The sequence below is a fragment of the Xiphophorus hellerii genome, chromosome 1 (genome assembly GCF_003331165.1).
Source record: "Xiphophorus hellerii strain 12219 chromosome 1, Xiphophorus_hellerii-4.1, whole genome shotgun sequence".
Taxonomy (NCBI): Eukaryota; Metazoa; Chordata; class Actinopteri; order Cyprinodontiformes; family Poeciliidae; genus Xiphophorus; species Xiphophorus hellerii.
Genome location: NC_045672.1, coordinates 20,742,697 through 20,766,032, shown reverse-complemented (window position 1 = coordinate 20,766,032; position 23,336 = coordinate 20,742,697). Strand labels below are relative to the sequence as shown.

The window sequence follows — 23,336 nt, the reverse complement described above, 5'->3', positions numbered from 1 at the left end:
TTTTTTCTTCAAGCTGTCAAACAGTGGTATGTCTGAGTTAAAGCTGATATTTATTTGAAATATATACATGACTGAGTGTATTCTATGATCCTTTAAGCACTTCTGCTGTGACTACAGATGAGATTCAACTTATGTGAACCATCTGCCTTGTTTGGGTTTTTTCAATGTCAGAGACATAATATCCCCTGTCTCCACTGTTTGGTGTCAGCTTTCACCTACAAATTGATCTGACTGCACTGCAAATTACCACAGAGCACTAATTATTAATCACTACTTGTTCAACCAGTACGACCTTACAGGGAATTTGAACCTATGAAGTTGACTGAGAGTCTTATCCGAATTTTGAAAGAATTTACTATTTACTATCTATGTCTATATTTAGTTTACGGTCCAACTGTGAAATTAGTAAAACACCAAGGAAATTATTACATACTGCAGCTAATCCAATAACCTCAGATCAGCAGATTTGAACAAAACCGCAATTTTCATAGTAAATCCATACATTTACACCAAGAGCAAATTTACAGAATGAACATGAATGCGCTGTTTAAGGTGACCTTTTTCTTGGACCTGGACTTGGCAGACTGCAGGTTCCCATGAGACAAAGCAATTGCTCGAGATGCAATCCTTGATTTAATTTCTTGACATAATATTCGCAGGCAGTGTGCTTCCAATGATGGTGCTGAATTACAATCACACCGTCTTCATTTCAGAGCCCCTCTTGGTGGCTCATACTCATCTCAGACAGCTGAAGGAATCTTGAGATGTAGTGACAGACTATCATGACTGTAGGTGCTAAGAAAACGTTTTGTTGTTCTTCAAACAATAATTCTGTTTTCATTGTCATTTGCGAATCATATTGATAGAAATTTGAATTTTCTCCTCTGTTCAGGTACAACCCGTCCCCCTCGAGACGGAGAGGTCCCAGGGTTGGATTACAACTTCCTATCTGTGGAGGACTTCATACAACTGGAGGAGAGTGGCACACTACTGGAAGTAGGAACATATGAAGGTGAGGAGAATGATGACAAAAATCAAAAGTGGCACTTCATGTGACTCACGATAGAGCAGGTGTCCTCATTCTCTACAGATCGGGCGAGCATAGCAGCCATCATATTTAGTTTTTTCCTGCATGTAGGCAGGCTGTAAGACAGTGTACTCAGTTGATTCTGATTAGACCGTGCATGATGGGAGGGGGAGATTCATCCAGGAGACAGCAGGTCTCTCCACATCTGCCCCTCTCACTCTGATTAGGACAGCGTTGTGCAAGGCTAAGTCTCAGACTGACACAAACCTGTGTGTGTAAAACATGTGGGTGGCTGATTGTTTGTTGGGCTTTGCGTTATGCACTGCTAAGTCAGATTTGTGTGTTTGTGCGTGTGTGCATGAGAGAGTAAGAGAGAGAAAGAGAGAGAGAGAGAAAATGTTACGACATTAATCTGCTTGGCACTGGCTCTGCTGTGTGTTGGCACGTTACTCTCTTTCACACAGACAATGTCAAATACCTGTCCACAGGAGTCCGTGGCACTCCACACATCAGCAGGCGGGCCCAGTACAACAGATCTTTGATAGTTGGATGACTGTCAAAGACTATCAGAGATAGTATATATATATGTATACAGTATATATATATATCTCATAGTATCTGCATTAGCAAACCAGTTTGGACTCCACTTTAGTGTATACCAGAGGATACTATTGAGCAACCCTGAATAGGAGCACCTAGATCAACATTAGATTATTTTTCTTCTTTTGCTCTTTCCTTTGGTTTGTAATTTTGTTTGTATTTCCTTTTAATTCCTGTAAAGCACTTTGTGTTGCCTTGTTGCTGAAAATGAACTATATAAATAAAATTACCTTTACCTTTTATATGGCTTTATTCATAAATTTTTTGGAACAGATATGCCAAAGCTTCTTAGGCGTGGGCAAATAATTGGTCTGTGTAGCTTTGCAATAAAGCATTGCTGAGATAACTGTGGTTGTCTTGCAAAATCTACCCTAAAATTAGCATTGCATATTGTACTTTATCAGGGGTTTTTTTAGGGGGGGAGAGATTAATCCTACTGAATAGTGAGTGGTCTTATTCAGTGAAGTAGCAACACAGAGAGAAGTGAATGGTGGTAAACCGAGACCAAATTTACAAACATCACGCAGGTTCTGTGTGCAAGTCATCGTAACAACTAATTTGGCTTTAACTAAACTCGGAAAGACAGTAATAAACAGTGTTCACTGTAAGCAAATATGATTCTACCTCAGAGTCAACGAAGGGACACTATTTAATATTGAAATGACAGCCAGAGTTTAAAACCCTATTCATGTACTGGCAAACATTAATACTAATACTGAAAATTGCTGCCCTTGAGGATCTTAGTCATGAAAATCTAAAGTAGTTGTGGGTAATAAGTGCAGTGACACTCCAACAAAGTGGCCAAATATTAAGTTGGATTAGAAAAATATTTATTTCAGTCATTAGAGACGTGGCTTGGAATTTGGATAAATTACTTGTAAATATCTCTGGCCTACGCAACCATTATGTTATCCATCAAGAGATGTGTGAAAGATCAAAGTGGCTGAAACATGTCAACTACTTTCCACTGAGTAAATTATAAATTTGCAGGATTTTCTGTTTGAATTTTGCAAAATCAGCTCCCACATAGCTGCTTGCATGAAAGGACAAACATGCATACACATGCATACACATGCATGGTTGAGGTAGTCTGATCATTCATAAAATTTGTAATGCAATAATAATAATAATAATTTTGCGACAGACTGGCGACCTGTCCAGGGTGTACCCCGCCTCTCGCCCGGAACTTTAGCTGGAGATAGGCACCAGCACCTCCCGACCCCACTAGGGACAAGAGTGTAAGAAAATGGATGGATGGATGGTTGGATAATAATAATAACAACCTAAGTTTCAGCTTGATCAAACCAAATATTGTAAGTTGAGCCACAATGCTTTCAGGGTTTTCATAAGACAGCCATAACACAAACGGGAACACTCTGGGTTTCTCACCAGCTGCTTATTTCTCGGGATTGTAGACACACTGTAGTCCGACGTCGTGTCTCTTACTCTCCACACAAGATTATGTGCAGATCCCCTGGCTGCTTTTTCTTTGTCCCCCTGTACTGCCTGTTTTTATCCCTGGCTTCTTTTCTTCATCCCCTTCTCTCTCCCTCTCCGTCTCTCAAGCATGCTAATGTCCTCCTTGTTGCCTAGGTAACTATTATGGGACCCCAAAGCCTCCAAGGCAGCCCATCATTGGGACAGTGACTCTCAGTGATGCGGGTTCCCATCCGTCTACCCCGAAGCGCACCAAGTCCTACCATGACATGCAAAAAGTCCATGTAGTGCCTGCTGACGATGACGATGACGACCAGGCCACGGAAATGAACAACAGTTTTACAGGTGAGGGCATTGCTGCGCCCCTCCTGTCTCTTTGTGTTTGTCAAAGTGCATGATTGTTTGGCTCTCTTGGTCTCTGCATGTGTAGTGTTCTCCATCTCTGCTGAGTTTCCTAAACAACTCGTGCTTCTTTTGGGATGCCCTTTAAGTGCATATATGCAAGAACATGATGAGGACTGCAGAAGGAGAGTGTTGGTGTTTGTATGTTTGTGGTTTGCTCCTCTGTTGTAGGATTATGGGTGTCTGGCAGTTACATCATGTTTTTGTGATGAAGAATCTTTTCCTCCCAACACTGCCATCTGCCTGTGAGGAGGTTGTGGTGGAGATGAATTCCACACCACATCACTCACATCCTTATTCATTCTGATTCTATTCTGCCTCAACCTTCATGTTCTTCTAAATTCTACTCAACAAGTCGACTAAATGTGTTGCATTTTTGCATCTGGCAACAGAAGAGTTTTTAATGTCTAATGTTTTACAGACTGATACTTGTAAACAATTCCAAAGATAACTGCTAAAAACCTAATTTGTCAACTTTTTTTGCATTTTATGACATCACACAACCACAAAATTTTTGTATTTATTGGGATTTTATGTGACAGGCAACACAAAGTATTAAGTTTGTCTGTCGATGCAATTTATATGAATGTATTCAACAAATGCTGTGCAAATGAAATACAAATTTATTAGGTATTTACATGTAGAAAATATTATTTGTTCACTACATAATCATGCTGTACTTGGTTTGATAGTACCGTACATTACATAGAATCCCAGTATTAAACTTGTCACTGTAATGTGGAGAAAATATAAAAAAGACCAAGGGGTATAAACACTCTTGCAAACAACTGTATTTCCCTTGCTTGTCTTCAACCTGTTTTAGTGTGAGGGACATCTGCTTTTATTTTCTTTCTTCTTTGATGCTTTAAATCTTTTCACTCAGTTTATTCCCCTGCCGGGCGGCCTGCGTCGCATTTGCATTTGAGCAGCCAGTGAAAGGCCTGGAGAAGTGTTGGAGTTTATCTAGCCAAAATGGGGGAAGCAAGTGGGAATAGGGGTTGGTCTAGCTAGAAAAACACTTACTGCTAGGGAGGTAAAATGGGTGGGGGTCAAATTGAGTTAGGGACCTTTGCTGTAGGAATTAACATATCCTGTTACTCCTTTACTTCCACTAGCAATAAGCTAGAGGTAAACTGGGGGAAGGGAATTTCTGGGAGCTTGATGTGACTGAAGTTGCATGAAATTAGTGAGCATGTCTGTTTCTTCCATCTTGCATGCACAAAACAAACTATGATTTTTTTTTCTCCTGTTTCTCTTGTTCCATGTCATGCTCATTGTGTCATCCAGGATCCTTAGTGCGTAGTCTGTTCCCCTCTCCTTTGTTGTGCACAGGTAACCCTAACGACCAGGACGAGAGCCGCAGTGGCATTCTCCGGCCGTACCCCGTGCGTGATAATGCTCTACCCTGTGGTCTGAACAATGCAGCCACTTCCACTGCAGAGAGCGGGCAGCAGACACTTGCAGAGCCCCAAGTCTCTCCAGAGGACCCTGTGGGACCGCTGCCCGAAAACTGGGAGATGGCCTACACCGAGAACGGGGAACTGTACTTCATAGAGTATGTATCCACATTTTGAACTGTTTAAAAGTTGTGTCTATTGAACACGGCCTTGGCAGTGCCTGAGTAAGTCTTTCTCTTTTTAGCCTCTGCTGTATGTGTTTGCACTCTGTTTTATTTCCACTTTTGCTGCTTTTGTTGGCCTATTGGCCTGTCTTTCACAATGATTTGGTTTGTCGGCCTGCCCAGCCCCCTGGGCGCAACCGCTTTCCTGTTAATCCCTGCATGTCCCGAGCTCAAAAGGAGATCACATCCTGATTACCTGACTACCTCCACCTCTCTGTCCTCTGCAGCACGGCAAAGACTCTCCACCAGGACATGGCTGTGTGTTTTCAGAGCTTGTATGTTAATTTCTGCTATCACCAAATTACAATTTGTTTTCACCTAGCAGTAGAGACAAAAAATCAGGTTGTTTATGGTTTCCTTGCCTGTGTCCCCAATGTTCTTCCGTGTTTGCAGCAGGCAGCGTCTGTCCTCTGCAAACTTGCTGACATATTTTCTTTTTTGTCTAATTTTTATTGATGTGTTCAGGTGCCCCTGCTGTGCTTTGATATGACAGATTGTCTGCTTGCTGCTGAATTATTGCGTTGTGTTGTTTATTTCCTCAGCCACAACACAAAGACCACATCCTGGCTGGATCCTCGATGTAGAGACAAAGCCCCCAGGCCTCTGGAAGAGTGTGATGATGATGGTAAGTCTCCAGACATTATTTAGAGCACTACATTGTATATGCACAGTTCTGTGTAGTGGTTTAAAGACATTATGGGCTCTCAGTCGTAGGTGTCCTCTTGTGTTTTGAGTGATGCCTTTGTTGATTTCCAATAATGTTTTCAAGCTTTGATTTGGTTTCTTTTGCAACATTTCATGTGTTGGGAATGTGTCATAGATTTCTCATGAGGCTACTGTCATTGGAACTGACATATTCCTTAATAGTAATAAAGTAGTGCTTTATGAAATCCAAATGACACTTGAGTTATGTGCAGTGTTGTGGAATTGCACCATCAAGTGGTGAAATAAAAAGGAAACGCTGCACTACTTCAGGTTCCTAAAAGGCTGCTGTAATATTTTAGATTAACCCATTTCTAAGGGTCTCCTATTCCCCTGCTTTTCTTTCTCTGGATTGTCACTTCATTTCTTATTTGCTCTCGATTCCTCCATTCCTAACCAACTTTTTTTCTGTCATACATACTTTTTTCTATTCCTCATTTTTTTTCATCTGTGTTTCATCCTGCTTTCAATATTGGAGAAGAAGGGATACATACAGAAGACCTGGAGAGTAATCTAGGTACGGTTTTATGATTCTGTGTTTAAACTGTAACATATTACACAGGATTTTTTTTCCTTATTCAGGTAGACAAAATAGAGAAAAAGGCAGTCATCAAAACTCTTGTCTTTTTTGTAATCTGTTATTCCCTTATGTATTTTTGTTCTTTGAGACATTGTTTTGACATATAAACTTCACACAAAAAGTACATTTGTGTTTAATTGAATATTTCTTTGTTGTATTAATGTGTGTTGTAATAAATCATTTTCATATATAAATGAAAAAACTACTTAAGTCACCTTGAATAGTGCCACAATTGTAAGGAAATGTATTAGTTGTATGTTGAACATCTGTTTAGAGGTTGCACTTATGGAAAAACTGCAAATTTTTGCGTATTCTGCTACTGATTGTTGTTTGGTGGTGTTTATTGGATTAGAATATGGGTGTTTGAAGAAACAAAGCTCATTGACAAATTACCAGATTATGCATTTAACAAGTATTAGCATCACTAGAAGACAACAGTGTCCTCATTGCACATTCAAGTTTAGTTTATAATTTAATTTGTCAAAAAAAACTAAACATTTTCCAGTTCAGGGGAACCCAACTGGTTGCATCGAGTCATTGACACGAAGTATTCACTCCTCCTGGACAACCATGTAATGACAGTATACAATCGCTTGCACTGTCATGGACTTTAAAGTAATCCTTCATACTGTGCGTGCATATAGTGACAGTGGAGAGGAGAAATTCCACTTTAATAGAAAGAAACTTCCAGTAGAACCTGGCTCAGTACGATCAGCCATCTGCTACAACCAACTGGTGGTTTGAGAAGACAAAGCAGAATGTGCAAAAAAGAAACAGAAAAACTACCACAGGACTACTTATGTTAATGAAAAGTAAAAAGTTACTAGCAGGAGAGGGAGAACATTTAGCTGTTGGCAGTATTGTCTCAGTCAATGGCTCCCTCCAGGATGGCGTTACAGCTAAAAATGGGTTTACATATGTTTATAATTTGAATGAATGTTACATTGACGTTAGACTTTTGATGACTGATTTGAACAGACATTCTTTCAGCAGAATCTTAAAACAACACAACACTGAAGTTGTTAAAAAAATATAATTAGTTTTAAACAAGTTTAACTCATTCTGGTTTTGATCAAAACCACGGAATCTCAAAAATTGTACAAGTGGGCTCAAATATTTTCCTACATCCTTCCTAATTTTTGGTTTTATGTTCCTTGGAAAGATGCACCTCAATTTTTAAACCTACTATGTAGCTACTGGCACAATTCCAGCTGAACATTTCACACAGCTTTTAAGCATAGTTTAAGATGTCACATTGAAAATGAAGGATGCTCACACTGAAAAGAAAGCAAATCTTCTATAATTAGTCCAGCTCTTTATTTGTTCTGCGATGTTTATGACTGTGTAAAAAAAACCTTTTTTATCTCTCCATTTTTTGTAAAATTTTAGTTATAACAAAAGTAATTATTGTAGCCATAAAGAGCATAATGGTTCTTAAACAAATGGAGTGTGCTTTCACTAAACTAATAAAAATGAAACATGGATCCATTAAAAGTTGTAATTGTTCTTGACGTCCAATCTGTTCTTGCTATAATCTCATAAAATACAGTAGTAAAATGGTTGTAAAGTAAGTTGTTGTTGGTTGTAATTTTGAGGACATATTTTTTACTAGTTCAACTTCGATAAAATAACATGCTCTGGGGACGTGCTGTGGCGGCGCAGGGGGTTAGCACACCCCACGTTTGGAGGCCTTAGTCCTCGACGCGGACGTCGCGGGTTCGACTCCCGGTCCCGACGACCTTTGCCGCTTGTCTTCCCCCCTCTCCTCACCCTCCTTCCTGTCTGCCTACTGTAGAAAAAATATGAGCCACTAGAGCCGCAAAAACTCTTCGGAGAAAAAAATGGAAAAAATTAAAAAAAAATAAAAAATAACATGTTCTGACAAATTCGCTGGAAGCAGAAAGACAAATAAAGATCACTGTATCCCCACCACTGGTCTTATCTCATCTGTGCTAATGACTGAGATAAGAGTGTTTATGTTTAATGCTGTGTACTCTCTGTATTCCAGAGCTGCCTCCAGGATGGGAGAGAATAGATGACCCGGTGTATGGAGTGTATTATGTTGAGTAAGTTAATCACCTCATTGACGCATCACTTCACAAAGACAAACGTGGGTTCTGCCACTTTTAAAGTCTTCTTGCAAATCTGGTCATTCTTTTCCATAAAAACATACTGGTGAAGGGTTTTTTTCTGACATTACAGGCACAATTATGTTTTATATCACTGTGATTTCTTTCTTTACCCTATGTTTGTCTTTCAAAGCCATATAAACAGGAAGACCCAGTATGAGAACCCAGTGTTGGAGGCGCGGCGTCAAAAAATCCTGGAACAGCAGCAACCGCCGCAGCCTCCAGAAGGTGAGCGGTATATCCGAGGTTCGTTTCCTGCCCATTTCTTTCTTTCTTCATGTCTGTCAGTGTCATGTCTTTCTTGTTCGTCTGGTGTTTGCCAGGAGTTCGGCCAGAATTTATTATTCCTCATTGTCCTGTTTTTGTTGTTGTTGTTGTTTTTAACATGTTCTCTCCAAATAATGTTGCAGTTAAAAAAAATAAGGTTTTCCAAATTTTGCTACTTGTGGTTTTACCAAAATTAAGCTGGCCCAAGTCCTGGTGTTGTCTTTAAATTCAGGTTTTAATTTATGTGTTTTTTAGCCATAACTACCATTTTGTATTTGATCATTGCAGTATCACATCATTATAAACAAAGGGGGGATGTTCACTTTATCTCTGTTGTTGTAAAACTGTGATGTTTGAACTGAATACTACTTGTACTTATAATTTTAGTGAATGTGCAACTTGTATATTATCAAGAACGTCACTAATTTCAATAATTGGATTCACAAAGAGACATTTGTGATTTTTGTTTTTGCTTATTTTGATGATAATGGCTTATAGAAAGAAATGCGAAAAATGTGGATAAACAAAAACGGGGCACTGGATGTTGTAGCGGACGTGGCCGCCCTTTGTTCAATTCCCAACCTGAGATCTTTGAACTTTTTCTGTCTGGTAAGTGCCAATAAAGCCACTAGTGCCACAAAGACGTTTTAAAAAATAAATAAGAACAAAAATTCATTTGTTTAATTCAAAAGTGGCCACCTACTGAAAAGTATATCCATTTTCTCTACAGGATGTACATTCATTACTCTGTCAGGTCTCCTAGTGTATGAATTCCTGCATCATTGAGATGTGGGATGGAGGCGATTAGCCTGTGGTTCTGCTGAAGTGTCGAAGAAGCTCAGGTTGCTTTAACAGCAGCACTCAGTTCATCTGCACTGTGGATTCTGGTGACTCATCTGCTTCTGGATTATGCTACTTAGTCTCTCTCTACGTAGTTTTTACTTTTGTCAAGATTCGGCAGGTGCCACGTCCTGCTGCGAAAATTAATCAGCATGAAGTTGTCTAACGTTTCCTGTTAACAGCTGTGCTGACTTCGGATTTATTAAAACACGTTGGCCCAACAATACCACGTATCATGATTCCCAAAGCATTGCTGACTGTTGAAACATTCCCTGTTACTGTGAGATCTTGATTTTGTAATGAAATGCAACATTTACATCCATCTAAAAAGAGGACTTTGGAACCCTGAGCAACAAGTCAAACCTTTTCCCTCTTCCCTTTCCCAGGTAACATAGTCCTGGTATTGACTTTATTCAGCAGCAGCACCTTATCAAAAGGACTAAAATGATTGTAGCCTGTCTCCTGGATCTGTCAGTGTGTGATGCTGTTTGACACACTGACTTAGGCTTCTGAAACCCCCACAAACTCTTAAAGTGTCTTTGCTTCGCAGTCTTAAAAAGCCTGAAGTTATCCCAGTTGCTTGTGCACCTTTGTCTACCTTTTCTTTTTAGCCTTTCTAATCATTTGCTTCGATGATGCATTCTGAGAACCGTCAGGTTCTTCAGCAGTACCTTTTTTGGGGGCTTTCTCTACTTTTGGGGGAATGTCAAGCAGTTCTTTCCCCATGATTGTGTAGGCTAAACCATCTTGTATTAGAAATCTCTTCTTAATGGTCTTGAGTGCTATTTAAATTTTTCAGAAAAATGTGAGCTTTAAGCCATAATCATCAAAATGAATCAGTTAAGCACTTGAAATATTTCTACGTATGTGTAAAGAATCTATACAAGTTTCACTTTTTTAAATAGTTACTTGAATAAATGGATACATGCAGAGTTTGCTTTAAGCTCTGTGTTTATTGTGTGTTCTTTATGTGTGTTCATGTTACATATAAATAAATTCAGCACCTGTATGGTAAGTATGGGATTAAAGTGGGAATGATCGATGTGTGTGCAGAGTGGATAGAGGAACACTCATCAGCAGCAGCTCCACTGGCAAGCTATGCTCCAAACCACCTGGAGACCTACAGGGACCCACAAGTCCCACCTGCTCTTCCTCCTGGCCCGGTTGGAGTTAAGAGTAAGTCTCACTTGTAGATATTTCTCCTTCATTTAATTAACATGGCATGTGTGCCCGAGGTTATCTTTTTGTAGTGCTACTTAGTTTTGTCCAGCAAATGAAATTATATATCCTGGCAGTAGAATATTTTACATATATTTTGTTCTTTAATCTGATTTTAAATCATTGTATATGCTTATTTCTTTTATTGCTGTTTTATTATATTTATTTATATTTACACTTTTTTTCTTAATTTATCTTAATTTCACCATTCTTATCAGGATCTGTGTATATTATGGCTACCTTGAGCTTTTCTTCAGTCCTTTAAACCAACATCACTATTACACATTTCCATACATTTATGTTTTTCCTCGCATATTTAATCTTAACTTCCTTCTTCTTCCATATTGTAGTCAATTCCTATTTTCTTTCATAAATACTTTGTGTTCCCCATGTCATTTATTAAAAGTAAACAATGGGTTGTTGATTATATGCAGCAGTGTGCTCTCTGGACCAGAGTTTGAGTTGTTGTTTGCTTTCTCCAGGAGGGAAACCTTTCTTCACCAGAAATCCTGCAGAGCTGAAAGGAACCTTCATCAATACCAAGCTGAAGAAAAGTCGCCGTGGATTCGGCTTCACAGTAGTTGGAGGTGACGAGCCCGATGAGTTCCTGCAGATCAAAAGTCTGGTGCTGGACGGGCCTGCAGCTGTGGATGGCAAAATGGAGACAGGTGTAGTACACAGCCTTCATCAAAAGAGGGCACTGCTTTCATTCAGAAACCCACAAAGGTGTTTTTGAACAACTTACCTTTGAAATCTCACTACTGTGAAACTAATAGGAGATGTAACAAACAGTAACAGAGTTTTTACTGGGTAATAGAAACATTGCTGAAGATACCGTCTTCCTTTTTGTAGGCGACGTAATCGTCAGTGTGAATGACACCATCGTGCTAGGCTACACTCATGCACAGGTGGTGAAGATTTTCCAGTCCATCCCTATCGGCTCAATGGTGGACCTATCCTTATGCCGTGGCTATCCGCTGCCATTTGACCCCGATGACCCCAACACCAGCCTAGTGACATCTGTGGCGATCTTGGATAAAGAGCCAATCATTGTCAATGGACAAGAGACTTTTGACGCACCCACCAATCAGGCCGGACCCATCAATGGAATGCGGGAGCCACGGCCGCACAGCCCCCTGGCCGAGGTAGCCTCCAACGGTTCACACGGCTACTCCAGTGATGTGGTCACCCTGGCTTCAGCCATTGCCACCCAGCCAGAGCTGATCACCATCCACATGGAGAAGGGAGACAAAGGGTTTGGGTTCACCATCGCTGACAGTCTGACGGGAGGCGGACAGAGGGTCAAGCAGATAGTGGACTATCCACGGTGCCGTGGCCTGAAAGAGGGGGACATCCTGATGGAAGTCAACAAGAGAAATGTCCAGAATATGAGCCACAACCAAGTGGTGGATCTGCTCAGCAAATGTCCGAGAGGCAGTGAAGTCACCATGTTAGTGCAAAGAGGTATGTGTGACATCTCAGAGTATGAAGATGATGAATGTCTGCAGGAAATGAAGTTTTGACATGACATGCTGCGAGATGAAGTGCACAAGAGAACATAGTTTAATCTGCTGAATAGACAACTGTCTGAATAGTTGGCAAGTAGAGAGTGACACAATGAAATGGAGAAGAGAGAGAAAGAGAGTGGGCTGCAGGATGAAAATGCTAAGACTGGATAGGATGGAAGGAGGAAAGGTACAGAGACAGCAGGATGAGATGAGGGTGGGGGTACAGGAGTGTGAGAGAGTGGGAGGATGGGTAGAGAGTCAAGATAGATGAATGAGGGGGAGAAAATTGCTGCACATTAGGTCAGAGGCTCGTAGATCACTGGTAAATGTTTGTCACCTTAAACTGCCCCTGCAGTAGTTGGATGTGTTTCACATGTTTCTACACCTAATCACCATCTGAAATGAAGTAGAGTCAATCAAGCTTTGTCTTCATTGTTGTCCTTTCCACATAATGGTTCATGTTATATTCACTATTGAAATCACATATAATAGTGTCTTACAAAAGTATTCTCACCACTTGAGCTTTTTTCCATTTTGCCATGTTACAGCCACAAACTGCAATTCATCTTGCTGACATTATATGTGATAGGCCAACACAAAGTACCACATTTTGTAATTGTGAAGCCAAAGAACAAAACATTTATTTCATTTTCTTAAAATCTTAAAAAATGGGGTGTGCTTAGTACATTTTAATCTGATAACCTTAAATAAAACCCAAACACAAGCTTTCACAAAGCTCCTTTTAAGTAAATAGAGTCAACCTGTGTCTAACCCTTACTACAGATTTAATAAAGTCATTCTGTGGAGACCTTAGAGGTCTGAAGATGAAGGAATACAGTAAACATTTTGTGAAGAAAGTTGTAGAGAAATTCAAAGCAGGTTTTTGTTATAAAACAATATTGCACATTTAGAGCATTTCACAGAACACTGCTTAGTCCATCCTCCAGAATTGGAGTGCATGGCAATCCACTTTAACTGGCAGCAGTTAAGGTGAACTCAAAGAGAACTCAACAAACATGGATGATTTTCAAAAAAAGCATTCTGTATTCATGTGGTAGAATGACCTAAGCAAAGTCCAAACAAATTGAAAATGAGTGGCAAGATTTATCAGTTTATGTTCACAGATTCTCTCCTTCCAATCTAACGCAGTTTGAAATATTCTTCTAAAAATGAGAGAAAATCTTCAGGCTTTGAGCCATATCTCAAAAGATTTTCAGCTTTAATAACAGCAAAAGGTGGTTCTGCAAAAAGTATTGACTCAATACAGGATGCATGCTCCACTTTTCAGACTTTTATTTGTAAAACAAACAAAAAAAGCCTTCCTATTTTTTTCTTTTACTTAACAATTCTGCATTATTTTTTGTTCATGCGTCGCATAGAATCCTAGTAAAATGTGTTAAAGTTGTGCCCCTAACGTGAGAATGTGAAAGGTAAGGCACTTTAACGTATGGAGCTTTCGGAAAGGCCTTCATTTTTAGGCTTATAAATAGACTCAGAGTTTCTACAAACTGGACTTCTTGCCTGTTCAATCAGTACGCTTGTTCTTATATACAAGATGTCAAATAAGAAAAAAACATGAGCTAGTATTCAAACAGACACACGCATTCAAGGTTCCTCAGATTCTTCTATGTTAAATTTCTAACCACGTGATTGCTATATTGACGGCAGCTTGGGATATGCACCACACATCAATTATGAGATCTAATGAGTTGACCTTGTGCACTGCTGCTGGAATAACTGCTGTATTGTGTTAAATGTCAGCATCATTACGAACCTCTGTGTGTGGGTTTGTGTGAAGGTGTGAGGAGACGAATAGTACAGAAGCAAGCTCCGAGGGCAAAGCACAGAGAGGGAATAAATGAGAGGATAAATGGGTAGGAGGCTTCAGAAGTCACAGGAGCTGGCAGGGTGACTGGCAGGTTTGTAGATCATGTCTGCTGGCTTTAACACCAACCTGTAATAACGGGGTGTTCAGGTGAATGGCGAGGTGATGAGGGACACACAGTACCCTTCCAGGGGTAAGCGGGAGGTGGAGGCGGGGCTGCAATTTTCAAGTGTTTGTTTGGATGCTTTCAATTTCAAGTATAACAAATAAGCAACTAATCTGGCAGGGCATTTTGTACAAATTTTCAGTGACATTTTTTGTAGGTTTTTCAGAAATGTTTAATTTCCAACCTATCCATGTGCACTTTGTCTATAAATTATAGATCAAACTTTAACTTGTAGACAAAGTTATTGGATTGAAGGATTGAATTGATGGGATTGCTAATGCTAATTCCATCAATTCTGTGCTGTGTAATAATAATGACAGAAAAACTGCAGAGTCATAAAGATCAAAACAGATTATGAAAGCAGTTGATTATCAGTTGGTAAGGTGCTGTAATTATCAGCCGAAAAGTCAGCTACAATAATAAAGAACTAAATAAAAAATACAGTGGAGAGTTTTCAGTTTCATTGGAATCCTTTTTTTTCAAACATGTCATTTTCCTCTTAGCTTAATTACTTTACAAATATAGTACATCTGAATAATTCCTGTTACACTATCGTGTCTTTGCTTATGCTTTTGTATTTCAGTAATATTCAGTTTAAAGTAATTCACACTCCTGCAATGCTTTCTGCCATATCTGATTATGAATAGATCTGAAGCCAAAGCAGGCTGCCTTTTCTTTTTTTGTAATGTGGCACAAGTGTTGCATCTGAGAGATGTCATGGAACATTTGCACAACATATGCAAAAGTTATTCAGCAGTCACAGTAATGATCTCTTGTTGTGTAATGTAGATGCTTTGTCTGTAGATTCACTCACCTCGTCATGCTGAATACCGGAAGTACATGATGGGGCACTCAGATATGTTTTCATATTAATTCACTTCACAATAACTTGACAACTTTAGGAAACCAATTTAATGCATTACAAAATAAACTTTATTTCTTCATGTTTAGACATACATAAAATGTGTTTTCAGATACACTAACATACATGATGAGACAGTGAGACAGTAGCTTTAGATATGTAGTATCAGTAAACTGCATGAGCAGAAAATTAAAGATGTATCACTGAAGAAACCGCTACTGCATTTATTGAAACTGACTGAAAGCTCCTTCCAATGAGATTTCTGTTTGACTTTATGGTTGAGCATGCATCTGTGACTTTATCCTCACTCCAGAGCTAGTGTGTTGGTCAACTATAGCTAAAAAAAGAGTTGTAAGAGGAGTGCATGGGAATAAGAGGAGCAGGGATCGTGCTTCGAAAGAGTGGAGGTGGAGGATTAGAGAAGAGAGAGGGTGAGATTTGCTGAGCAGAGCGGGAAGTTCACCAAAGGGAAGCGTGTATGAGAGGATTGGTTTCGGAGATGTACAGGAGACAGATAGCAGGGGGAGGAGAAATAAGGTAGGCTTCATCGAGAGAAGGAAAAGCCCTAATCTGTTTATCAGCGATTCATCAATCTCTGCTGTCTGACTCAGAGTGAGCAGACTCAGCTTTTAAGAGGAGTAAAGACTACAAAATGCAAGTTGTTTTTTTTTGGTGACAGCCTTCTATAAAAAAATATGAGGTACACATGCTACTATAGCTCTACTTGGTGAGGAGATGCTTAAAACCTGAACTTCACCTAATTTAAAGAATTTTCGTCAAAGGTTCAAATCAAGTGTTCTGTCTTGATAGATCAGCACAGCAGATTAAAAACATCCTCTGTCATACATTTCTGTCTGTCCTTGTCACTTTGACGGAATCACTCTAAACTGAACTTCCTAACTTTATACAAATAGAGCATGGAACAGGGATGCCTGAATGTTTTGCAATCATGTCTGGGTAGCTGTGTTTAAAAAAAAAAACAGTCAGTGAGTTAAAAAGTTAAGTACTAAGAACTCAGCCATATAAATCAAAAATAGAAATGAAATGCCCATCCATTCATCCATCCATCCATTTTCTGTTCACCCTTGTCCCTAATGGGGTCGGGAGGGTTGCTGGTGCCTATCTCCAGCTACGTTCCAGGCGGGAGGCGGGGTTCACCCTGGACAGGTCGCCAGTCTGTCGCAGGGCAACACAAAGACATACAGGACAAACAACCATTCACACACACACACACACCCCTAGGGAGAATTTAGATAGACCAATTAACCTAACAGTCATGTTTTTGGACTGTGGGAGGAAGCCGGAGTACCCGGAGAGAAACCACGCATGCACAGGGAGAACATGCAAACTCCATGCAGAAAGACCCCGGCCGGGAATCGAACCCAGGACCTTCTTGCTGCAAGGCAACAGTGCTACCAACTGCGCCACTGTGCAGGAAATGAAATGCCGATCGATCTTATTTTATAGATTATTTTGTAGAACAGTTTCAGCTTGCTGCTGATGGGGCTTCCTCACAAGAACTACATCCTACATCCTTTTGAAAAGACAACTTCTAGTTCTTAATGAATAGCTACAATAGGGAATATGTTGTTATTCTAAAAAGCATTTTATCTCTGAGTTTAGGTTTAAAGAAAAAAGAAAAACATAACACGAACGGATACATTTTATATAATGCAAGGGTGATATTTGTAAAAAAAAAATAAGGCACCTATCTTACAAGAAAAATAGATCTAAAAACATTACTGGTACTTTTAATGGCATTTTAGCTATGAAAAAAATAGCTAAAATCTGCATTTTAGCCAGAGCTATTGTGAAAGCTCGAGGTTGCAGACCCCTAGGTCATTATGCCCTGAAGGGGTCGCCCGATTGCTTGCATCAATAATCTACTATTTGTTTCTGTTTTGTGCATTAATCACAGTGTATAAATTCTTTCTCACATCTTTCACACAGTAGTTTTAGACACCAGGAGTTATGTGCACTTTTCTGGATTACCTGTAAATTTCTTAAAGAAACTCTAACTTCACCTAATTAAATCAATGACATCTAATTAGGCTAATGTGCATAGCTTAGCTGTCTTCTTTTGAAAGATAAACAGTTTTCAAAATGCTGATCTATTTAAAATGAGTTTTTTTATATTATTGAATATGTCTTTAGAAATTATTTAATTATAGAAAATGCAAATATGCACCAGTGGATAAATTTTTATTCCAATTATATTTTCTCCATTAAAAATAGAATGATAAATTATAAGTGACTTCTTTTTATTAAATACTTGTTTCATCACCTACAACATTAAAGATTGCATCAAGTGTACTCACCCACTTAGGCGCTTCCCTGTAAAGGAGGGCAGGCCAGCTATGACTCCTCCATCTTCTCTTTCCATCGTTGTTGCTATGACAATCTTGCAGAGTGCTTCTGTCCCCAGAGAAAAGGAGAAAGAGGAGAGAAAATAAAAAACAAAAGAAAGGGGAATAAAATCAAGAGGAAATGAATGTGGAGGAATGAACTATTACCAAAATAATTTAGAGCAGATGAATGGAAAGGACAGCAGGATACTGGGACAATCTTGTATGGAGAGCAAGGACAAAGGTTGACGGGCTTTATTTAATAAACCAAAGCATTACTCAGTTTTTTTGTTTTCTCTAACAAAATTGATAGAAAACCTGGAGGAAGGACTATTCACTCAATCCGTGTGGGCTCAGCTTGGAGTCACCAAGGCCACATCCTCAGCAGCTCAGAGAAGTAAGGTCCATTCAAGCTGCTGCAGATTCCCTTTGAAAATGATGAAAGAATGATAAACCTGCGTACATCGTTTGGGCCCACTCAACAACATCTATGTGTTGTTTGGCCTGAATATTTGATGTTTCTGCTTCTTATGAATAAAAATAAAAAACTTGTTTGCGTGCAAGACTGGTATACTCTCTTATATCTCATCTTTTTCTGACATTAATTGAAAGATGGTAATAAATTCCTGAAAAAACATTATAAAAGTAAATCTTTTTTAACCATTAGAAAAATAAAATGTTCATACTGTGAAATAAAGAGGATCCTCCTCTGCCGTCAGCACGAATGCAGATATTTTGGTAATTTTTCTCCCCACCTTTACAACAAATAGATCCGCACAGCATTGGTCTCTAAACAATCTCCGTTTCACGTATTTGCCTTGTCAGGTTTTTGACTACTTTGGGTAAAAAGCCTTTATGTAGTGTCCTGCTTTCTGTTTTTTCTTGGTATTTTGTTTAGTTTCTTAGCTTGCAGAACTGCTTGACATTACGTTTCTCATTCTTGTAGAACCAGAATGAGTTGCACAATACTTTAAATTCCAGTTATTATCCACAATATTCCTCAAAAAATATTTACATTGCAAGGTGTGTTTGTTTATAACTGCATTTCCAAAGTGCAGTTCACTCCACACTATTCAACTCCCCTTGCAAACCTGCAAAAACCTGCAATATTTTATTTCAGTGTTGTAGTCTTGCAATGATTTTTTTTGTTTTTCACTTTTCAGTTTATCAGTGTCCAGAAATTTTTTATCAGTTATCTATAATAATCAATATTTGCATTGACAAAGGAAGATGAATTAGAATATGATATATTTAGTCCCTCTTCAAAATGGCACATTGTATTCTAGTAAGTCTGAAAAGTATCTATACCTACTATCTAAAATACTTCATAGCCATAATTAAAAGACTTTAAACACCTAGATATGCAACATAAAGCAAGACAAATTTTCTAAATCGTGACATCTTATGGTTACTACTAAGTCTCCATAACAACTACATCTTTTAGGTCCTGCTCCACATCTTAGTAGTGCCAACAAATGTCAAGGTTTCTGTAGCTAGGCAACAAAGAGGGTGACAGCTGAACCTACATTCAACACTTACAGTATATTTACAGCTTGATTGACATTAAATTCAGCCCCTAAAGCATGAACCTGCTCTGCTTCTTCACCACTGTTAGATTTAGATCATGTCTAAGAATCCCAGCACCTCTTCTGCAATATTGAATTTTAGAAACCCAGGAAGTTAAAATGTGGAACATCATCTTAATTCTTTGGGGAACAGATGGGGAATAAAACTGATATTTACTTCACCACAATGTACTCCGTAGTCAGTAAAGGCTGTGTTGAATAACGTAGCAACAATCATTTTGACAATTGCGTTGTTTAAAACAGCCCTACGGTTATCTCTACAAAAACAAACAAGCCTAAAAAGGCATATCTGCAGTAAATGCTCCTGTACACACCAGTATCAAGGCATACCAAAGTTTAAAAACCTTACAGTTTCAAAATTACAAACTTTTTAAATACAGTGAGGGATGAAGGCTGGATCAAAAGACTGGGGCTGATAGCTAACGGGTTGTAGGTGTGAGGGAAGAGAGCAGAAGGCAGGCTGAGTAGAGAAAGAAATAAAATGACACAAGGGACACGGGAAAATATACAGGGGAACTAGGAAAATGAATCTAATATTAAGATATAATGAGCAGATACTGTATAAGGAATATAATTAAACTAGAGTGGTTAAGAGAGTAAAACGGAAATAAGGCTTATCTAATCAAAGAATGAGACTAAGGAAATCAAAGTACAGTGATCAAAACTAGAATCCATCCCAAACCAACTCCAGACCTGACAATATCTGGTCTTTGCTGTATGTTGAACAAAAATATATTTTTTACACAGTATCATTTTTAACAGGAGTTAGATAATTTGTTGCTATATTTTAAATAAAAGCAGTTAGAATACATTATATATGTTTTTGTTTAATATTTTTGGTGTACATATGATGTAGTAAAACTATTATTTTTACTTTAAATTATCATGTGAGAATCTTATATTGAGGAATGCTGATATGCTTTGACTCATTCTGATCCTCCCTGGAACTGCTGGCTCCAAATTTGACTGGTGGAAATTCATCAAAAAAAAAAAAAGATGCTTATCAAATATCCTACTTTTGTGTGGAGAAGATTCCAACCATTTCTCCTGTGGGAATTTTTTATGCTCCACCACTGATCAATGCTTCATGATTCCTTACCTGGTCTCTGACAAAACCAGATCTTTGACAAGATTTTTTTTTCCACCCTTAATGTGAGCAGCTGCAACGTAGTCAAATACTGTAGTATTATTGAACTGTTGCACTGTTATTTGTTCATGCATAAAAAAGACTTGCTGATGTCACAGATCTATTGCATAAATCAGTTTATGGCAGCTTCTTCAGAGCTGAATGAAGCAGCATGATGCAGTTCTTGGATTTATCTTTCTGAGCTTCAGCGGCTCACGAATGATTTAGTCAGCTGACTATAAACCAATATCATGGCTTATTTAGCTCAATCACAGAGAAACACTAATGCTGCTACAGCTGATTATTGTGGATAAACATGCTGGAAGAACTTTTGTTTACAGTTGTTATTGATTTATTTAATAAGGTGATCTGTGGAAATACAGAAGAACTAACTGCTGCTAAAGAAAGCTTTTTTCTCAACTTTATGTCCACAAACAACACCTCACTGGTCTGGCTGTTAACTTCCTGCTCGAGCTATTTCTTCTTCTTTTGACTTAACAGTTGTGATCGTTAGGTTTTCTTCCTATAAAATATATTTGCCTTGTAGGAGTGTCTTTTACTTTGACCTTCCACTTTGCCAAGTGTAGATTGCATGGGTCACATAACCAGTCGGTGTTATAGGAAACAATTACATTGACATGACATTTGACCCAGTGATGGACGTCCTTCCTATGTCACCCGCACCCACAAGCACATCTGCAATCATTTAGGCCTGTGGAAAAAAATTAAAAATAAAATAAAGCAAAGCTTTAAGCCTCTGCTCAGTGGGCGAGATGATCCATTTGGTCCAGTAAGAGGCACACCATAATCTGAGAGATGGAGAGAACGTGCAACAGAAAAAAAAAAGATGGCAATAAATTATGAATTGAGTGGAGAGGGGCTTTGCAGCAACAGAGAGTTTTAACATTTAATGATTTTTTTGCCAATGCAGCAGAAGGAGCTTGGGATGGATGTTTGCGTGATGTGTTGTGATGTCAATGGTAGATTCCCTCTACACTCGATGTACACCCCGGAGGAAAGAAAATCTGCAACTACTTCTTTATAGCAAACATGAAGACAAAGCAGGATGCAATATATGAAAGGTCTACAGTTAATATTAAAATTATGTTCTATTTATACTCCCTTCCCCCACTCAACAAAACAAAACTACCTGATCACCTTGGAAACGTCAAGCCCTCTTCCCTATCCCGTCTCATGTCGTTCATGCATTCATTTGTCTATTTTTGTCTCCATGTTCTGTGCCAAGAAAAAAAGCTTGATGTAGGGTCGCCTTGGGAAAAGATGAAAGAGTCCTGTGTGGGTTAAATAGCCAGGTTGTATTTCAGTAGACCTAATATTTGAGGTAGAAGATGCTTTACCTTAAATTATGAGAGATATTTGGAAAGGTTAAATGGCATGTGTGTTATTCCCTACAATGATATGCTGTTTGACATCTCCCCTGACATCTGGCTGCGAGCATTAATATTTTATAGGCACAAATGAGATTGATCTTCTTGGTTACTCTTTACAGTATGTTGTAGGAGCGAGATGGAGAGAGAGAGATAAGGGCACAGCGAGGCACGGTGCACAGTAGAAGAGAAGGGGGGAGGGAGCAGCGAGAAGATCAGCTTCTCAATGTCAGCCCTGAGCAAAGCAGTGGAGTTGGGAGTGGAGGAAGCAGCTCTGGAGTCACTCAGAAGATGTACACAGACAGGTTTCCCTTTTATGTTGTTTGTTCAGTGCAAGTAAGAGTTGAGACTCCACCTGGAGAAGTGGTGTGAAAGAGACCTGTAGCTGCTCCTGCTGCATCGCCCAGTCTATGTAACGCAATCAGATTGATGACGCTCCTCTGTTAGCACGGCTGAGAGCGCGGAGTGGAGCGGGATACAGAAAAAGGGGGCGGAGAACACTTAGATCAGCGATCAGCCAGGCACAGTGTGTTGCTCAGTTAGAGAGAGGAGAGGAGGCAGAACGAGGAGGAGGATCAGGCCAGTCGCCTTCTAGTCTGCAGCACGAACCTGAAGGTTCATCCATTCGTCCTGAGGAGGATCTGACCAGAGGGGACTGAGGAAGAGCACTGCAGGTCATTAATGCTCTCCCTGTCTTTGTGTCGATGTTTTGCAGGCGTGGTGCCAGCCAAGAGAAGCCCAAAGCTGGTGGTGAGTACTGTCTTCAACTCTCCTCTTTGTGTGCATATCACTGCACACTCCTCACTGAAACAAGTGCTATTTTAAGAACAGAAGGCACAGACTTGTGAGATGTGACTGAGATCTTAAGCTTCAGAAATCTTTGCCTCTTCTTCATTACCAGCCAAGCTTTGTGCCAAGCTTTGTTTGATCCTTATTTTTTAATCTCTGATCTTGTTTCTGTCACTTTTCTTTGTTTTATATCCTCTTTACTTTGTCTTAGCATCCCACCCTTCCTGAAATGCTGCCACTCTGTGACTGATTGAGCATAGCGTAGCCTGGGCAGAGTAGTGTAACTGTGACCAGCTGTTGAGGAGGGCAGACAGCCACAGCACAGAGAAAGAGGCAACAAGAGAAGATTGGGATAAAAAGGGAAGAGAGGAAGGAAGGGAAACACAGCTGTGAGTCACCCAGATCACCCACAGTTACAGAGGGAACACTGACAGAAAGAGGAGAAACAATGTCATGTTCCAAAATTGTGGATTGTAAAAAAGGCGGCAGAGAAAATCTGAGAAAGAATCAGCAAGGCAATTCTTCAAGGGCAATTGTAAATTTCACCTTTAATTTAAGAAAAATTTTTTCATTACCAGGTGACAACCAAAAAACACTTATTTTAAACAAAATCAGTGGTGATACAATTAAAGTGATAGTGACAATTTAAGAATTTGTGCAATGAATTATGTTAAAGTTGATCAGAGTTTTTAGGAGCTAATTGTCAATCTATAAATTTCTGTTTTCCTGGAGTACAAATAAGACATGGAATAAAGCCACATGGCCAGTAGACCGCATGAGGAGTCTTATTTATTTTGAAACTGTAGTTATTTTGAAACTACACAGTGACCAGGATGGTAAAAGAGATTAAAATATATATAGTAGGTTGGAGAACTGAATGGTATAGTGGAGTAACCAAGACTTCTTTTCAACTCTCTG

The 23,336-nt window shown here is 39.2% G+C and overlaps 1 protein-coding gene across 19 annotated transcripts in view; it reads left to right on the top strand.

Moving 5' to 3' along the window:
- Positions 1 to 23,336, top strand: part of LOC116707478 (membrane-associated guanylate kinase, WW and PDZ domain-containing protein 1-like) — a 105,570-nt gene that overhangs the window by 61,419 nt on the left and 20,815 nt on the right. For 4 of the 19 annotated variants that reach the window (XM_032552342.1, XM_032575638.1, XM_032560069.1 and 1 more), the window contains exons 3-14: positions 893 to 1,012; positions 3,221 to 3,409; positions 4,754 to 5,021; positions 5,315 to 5,362; positions 5,630 to 5,712; positions 6,268 to 6,306; positions 8,378 to 8,435; positions 8,632 to 8,744; positions 10,659 to 10,781; positions 11,306 to 11,491; positions 11,676 to 12,287; positions 22,345 to 22,379. In XM_032552342.1, the coding sequence (XP_032408233.1) occupies positions 893 to 1,012; positions 3,221 to 3,409; positions 4,754 to 5,021; positions 5,315 to 5,362; positions 5,630 to 5,712; positions 6,268 to 6,306; positions 8,378 to 8,435; positions 8,632 to 8,744; positions 10,659 to 10,781; positions 11,306 to 11,491; positions 11,676 to 12,287; positions 22,345 to 22,379 (1,874 nt within the window). The remainder of the gene's footprint in view (positions 1 to 892; positions 1,013 to 3,220; positions 3,410 to 4,753; positions 5,022 to 5,314; positions 5,363 to 5,629; positions 5,713 to 6,267; positions 6,307 to 8,377; positions 8,436 to 8,631; positions 8,745 to 10,658; positions 10,782 to 11,305; positions 11,492 to 11,675; positions 12,288 to 22,344; positions 22,380 to 23,336) is intronic. The other 15 variants (XM_032566282.1, XM_032544830.1, XM_032563237.1 and 12 more) reach the window with 12 other exon arrangements.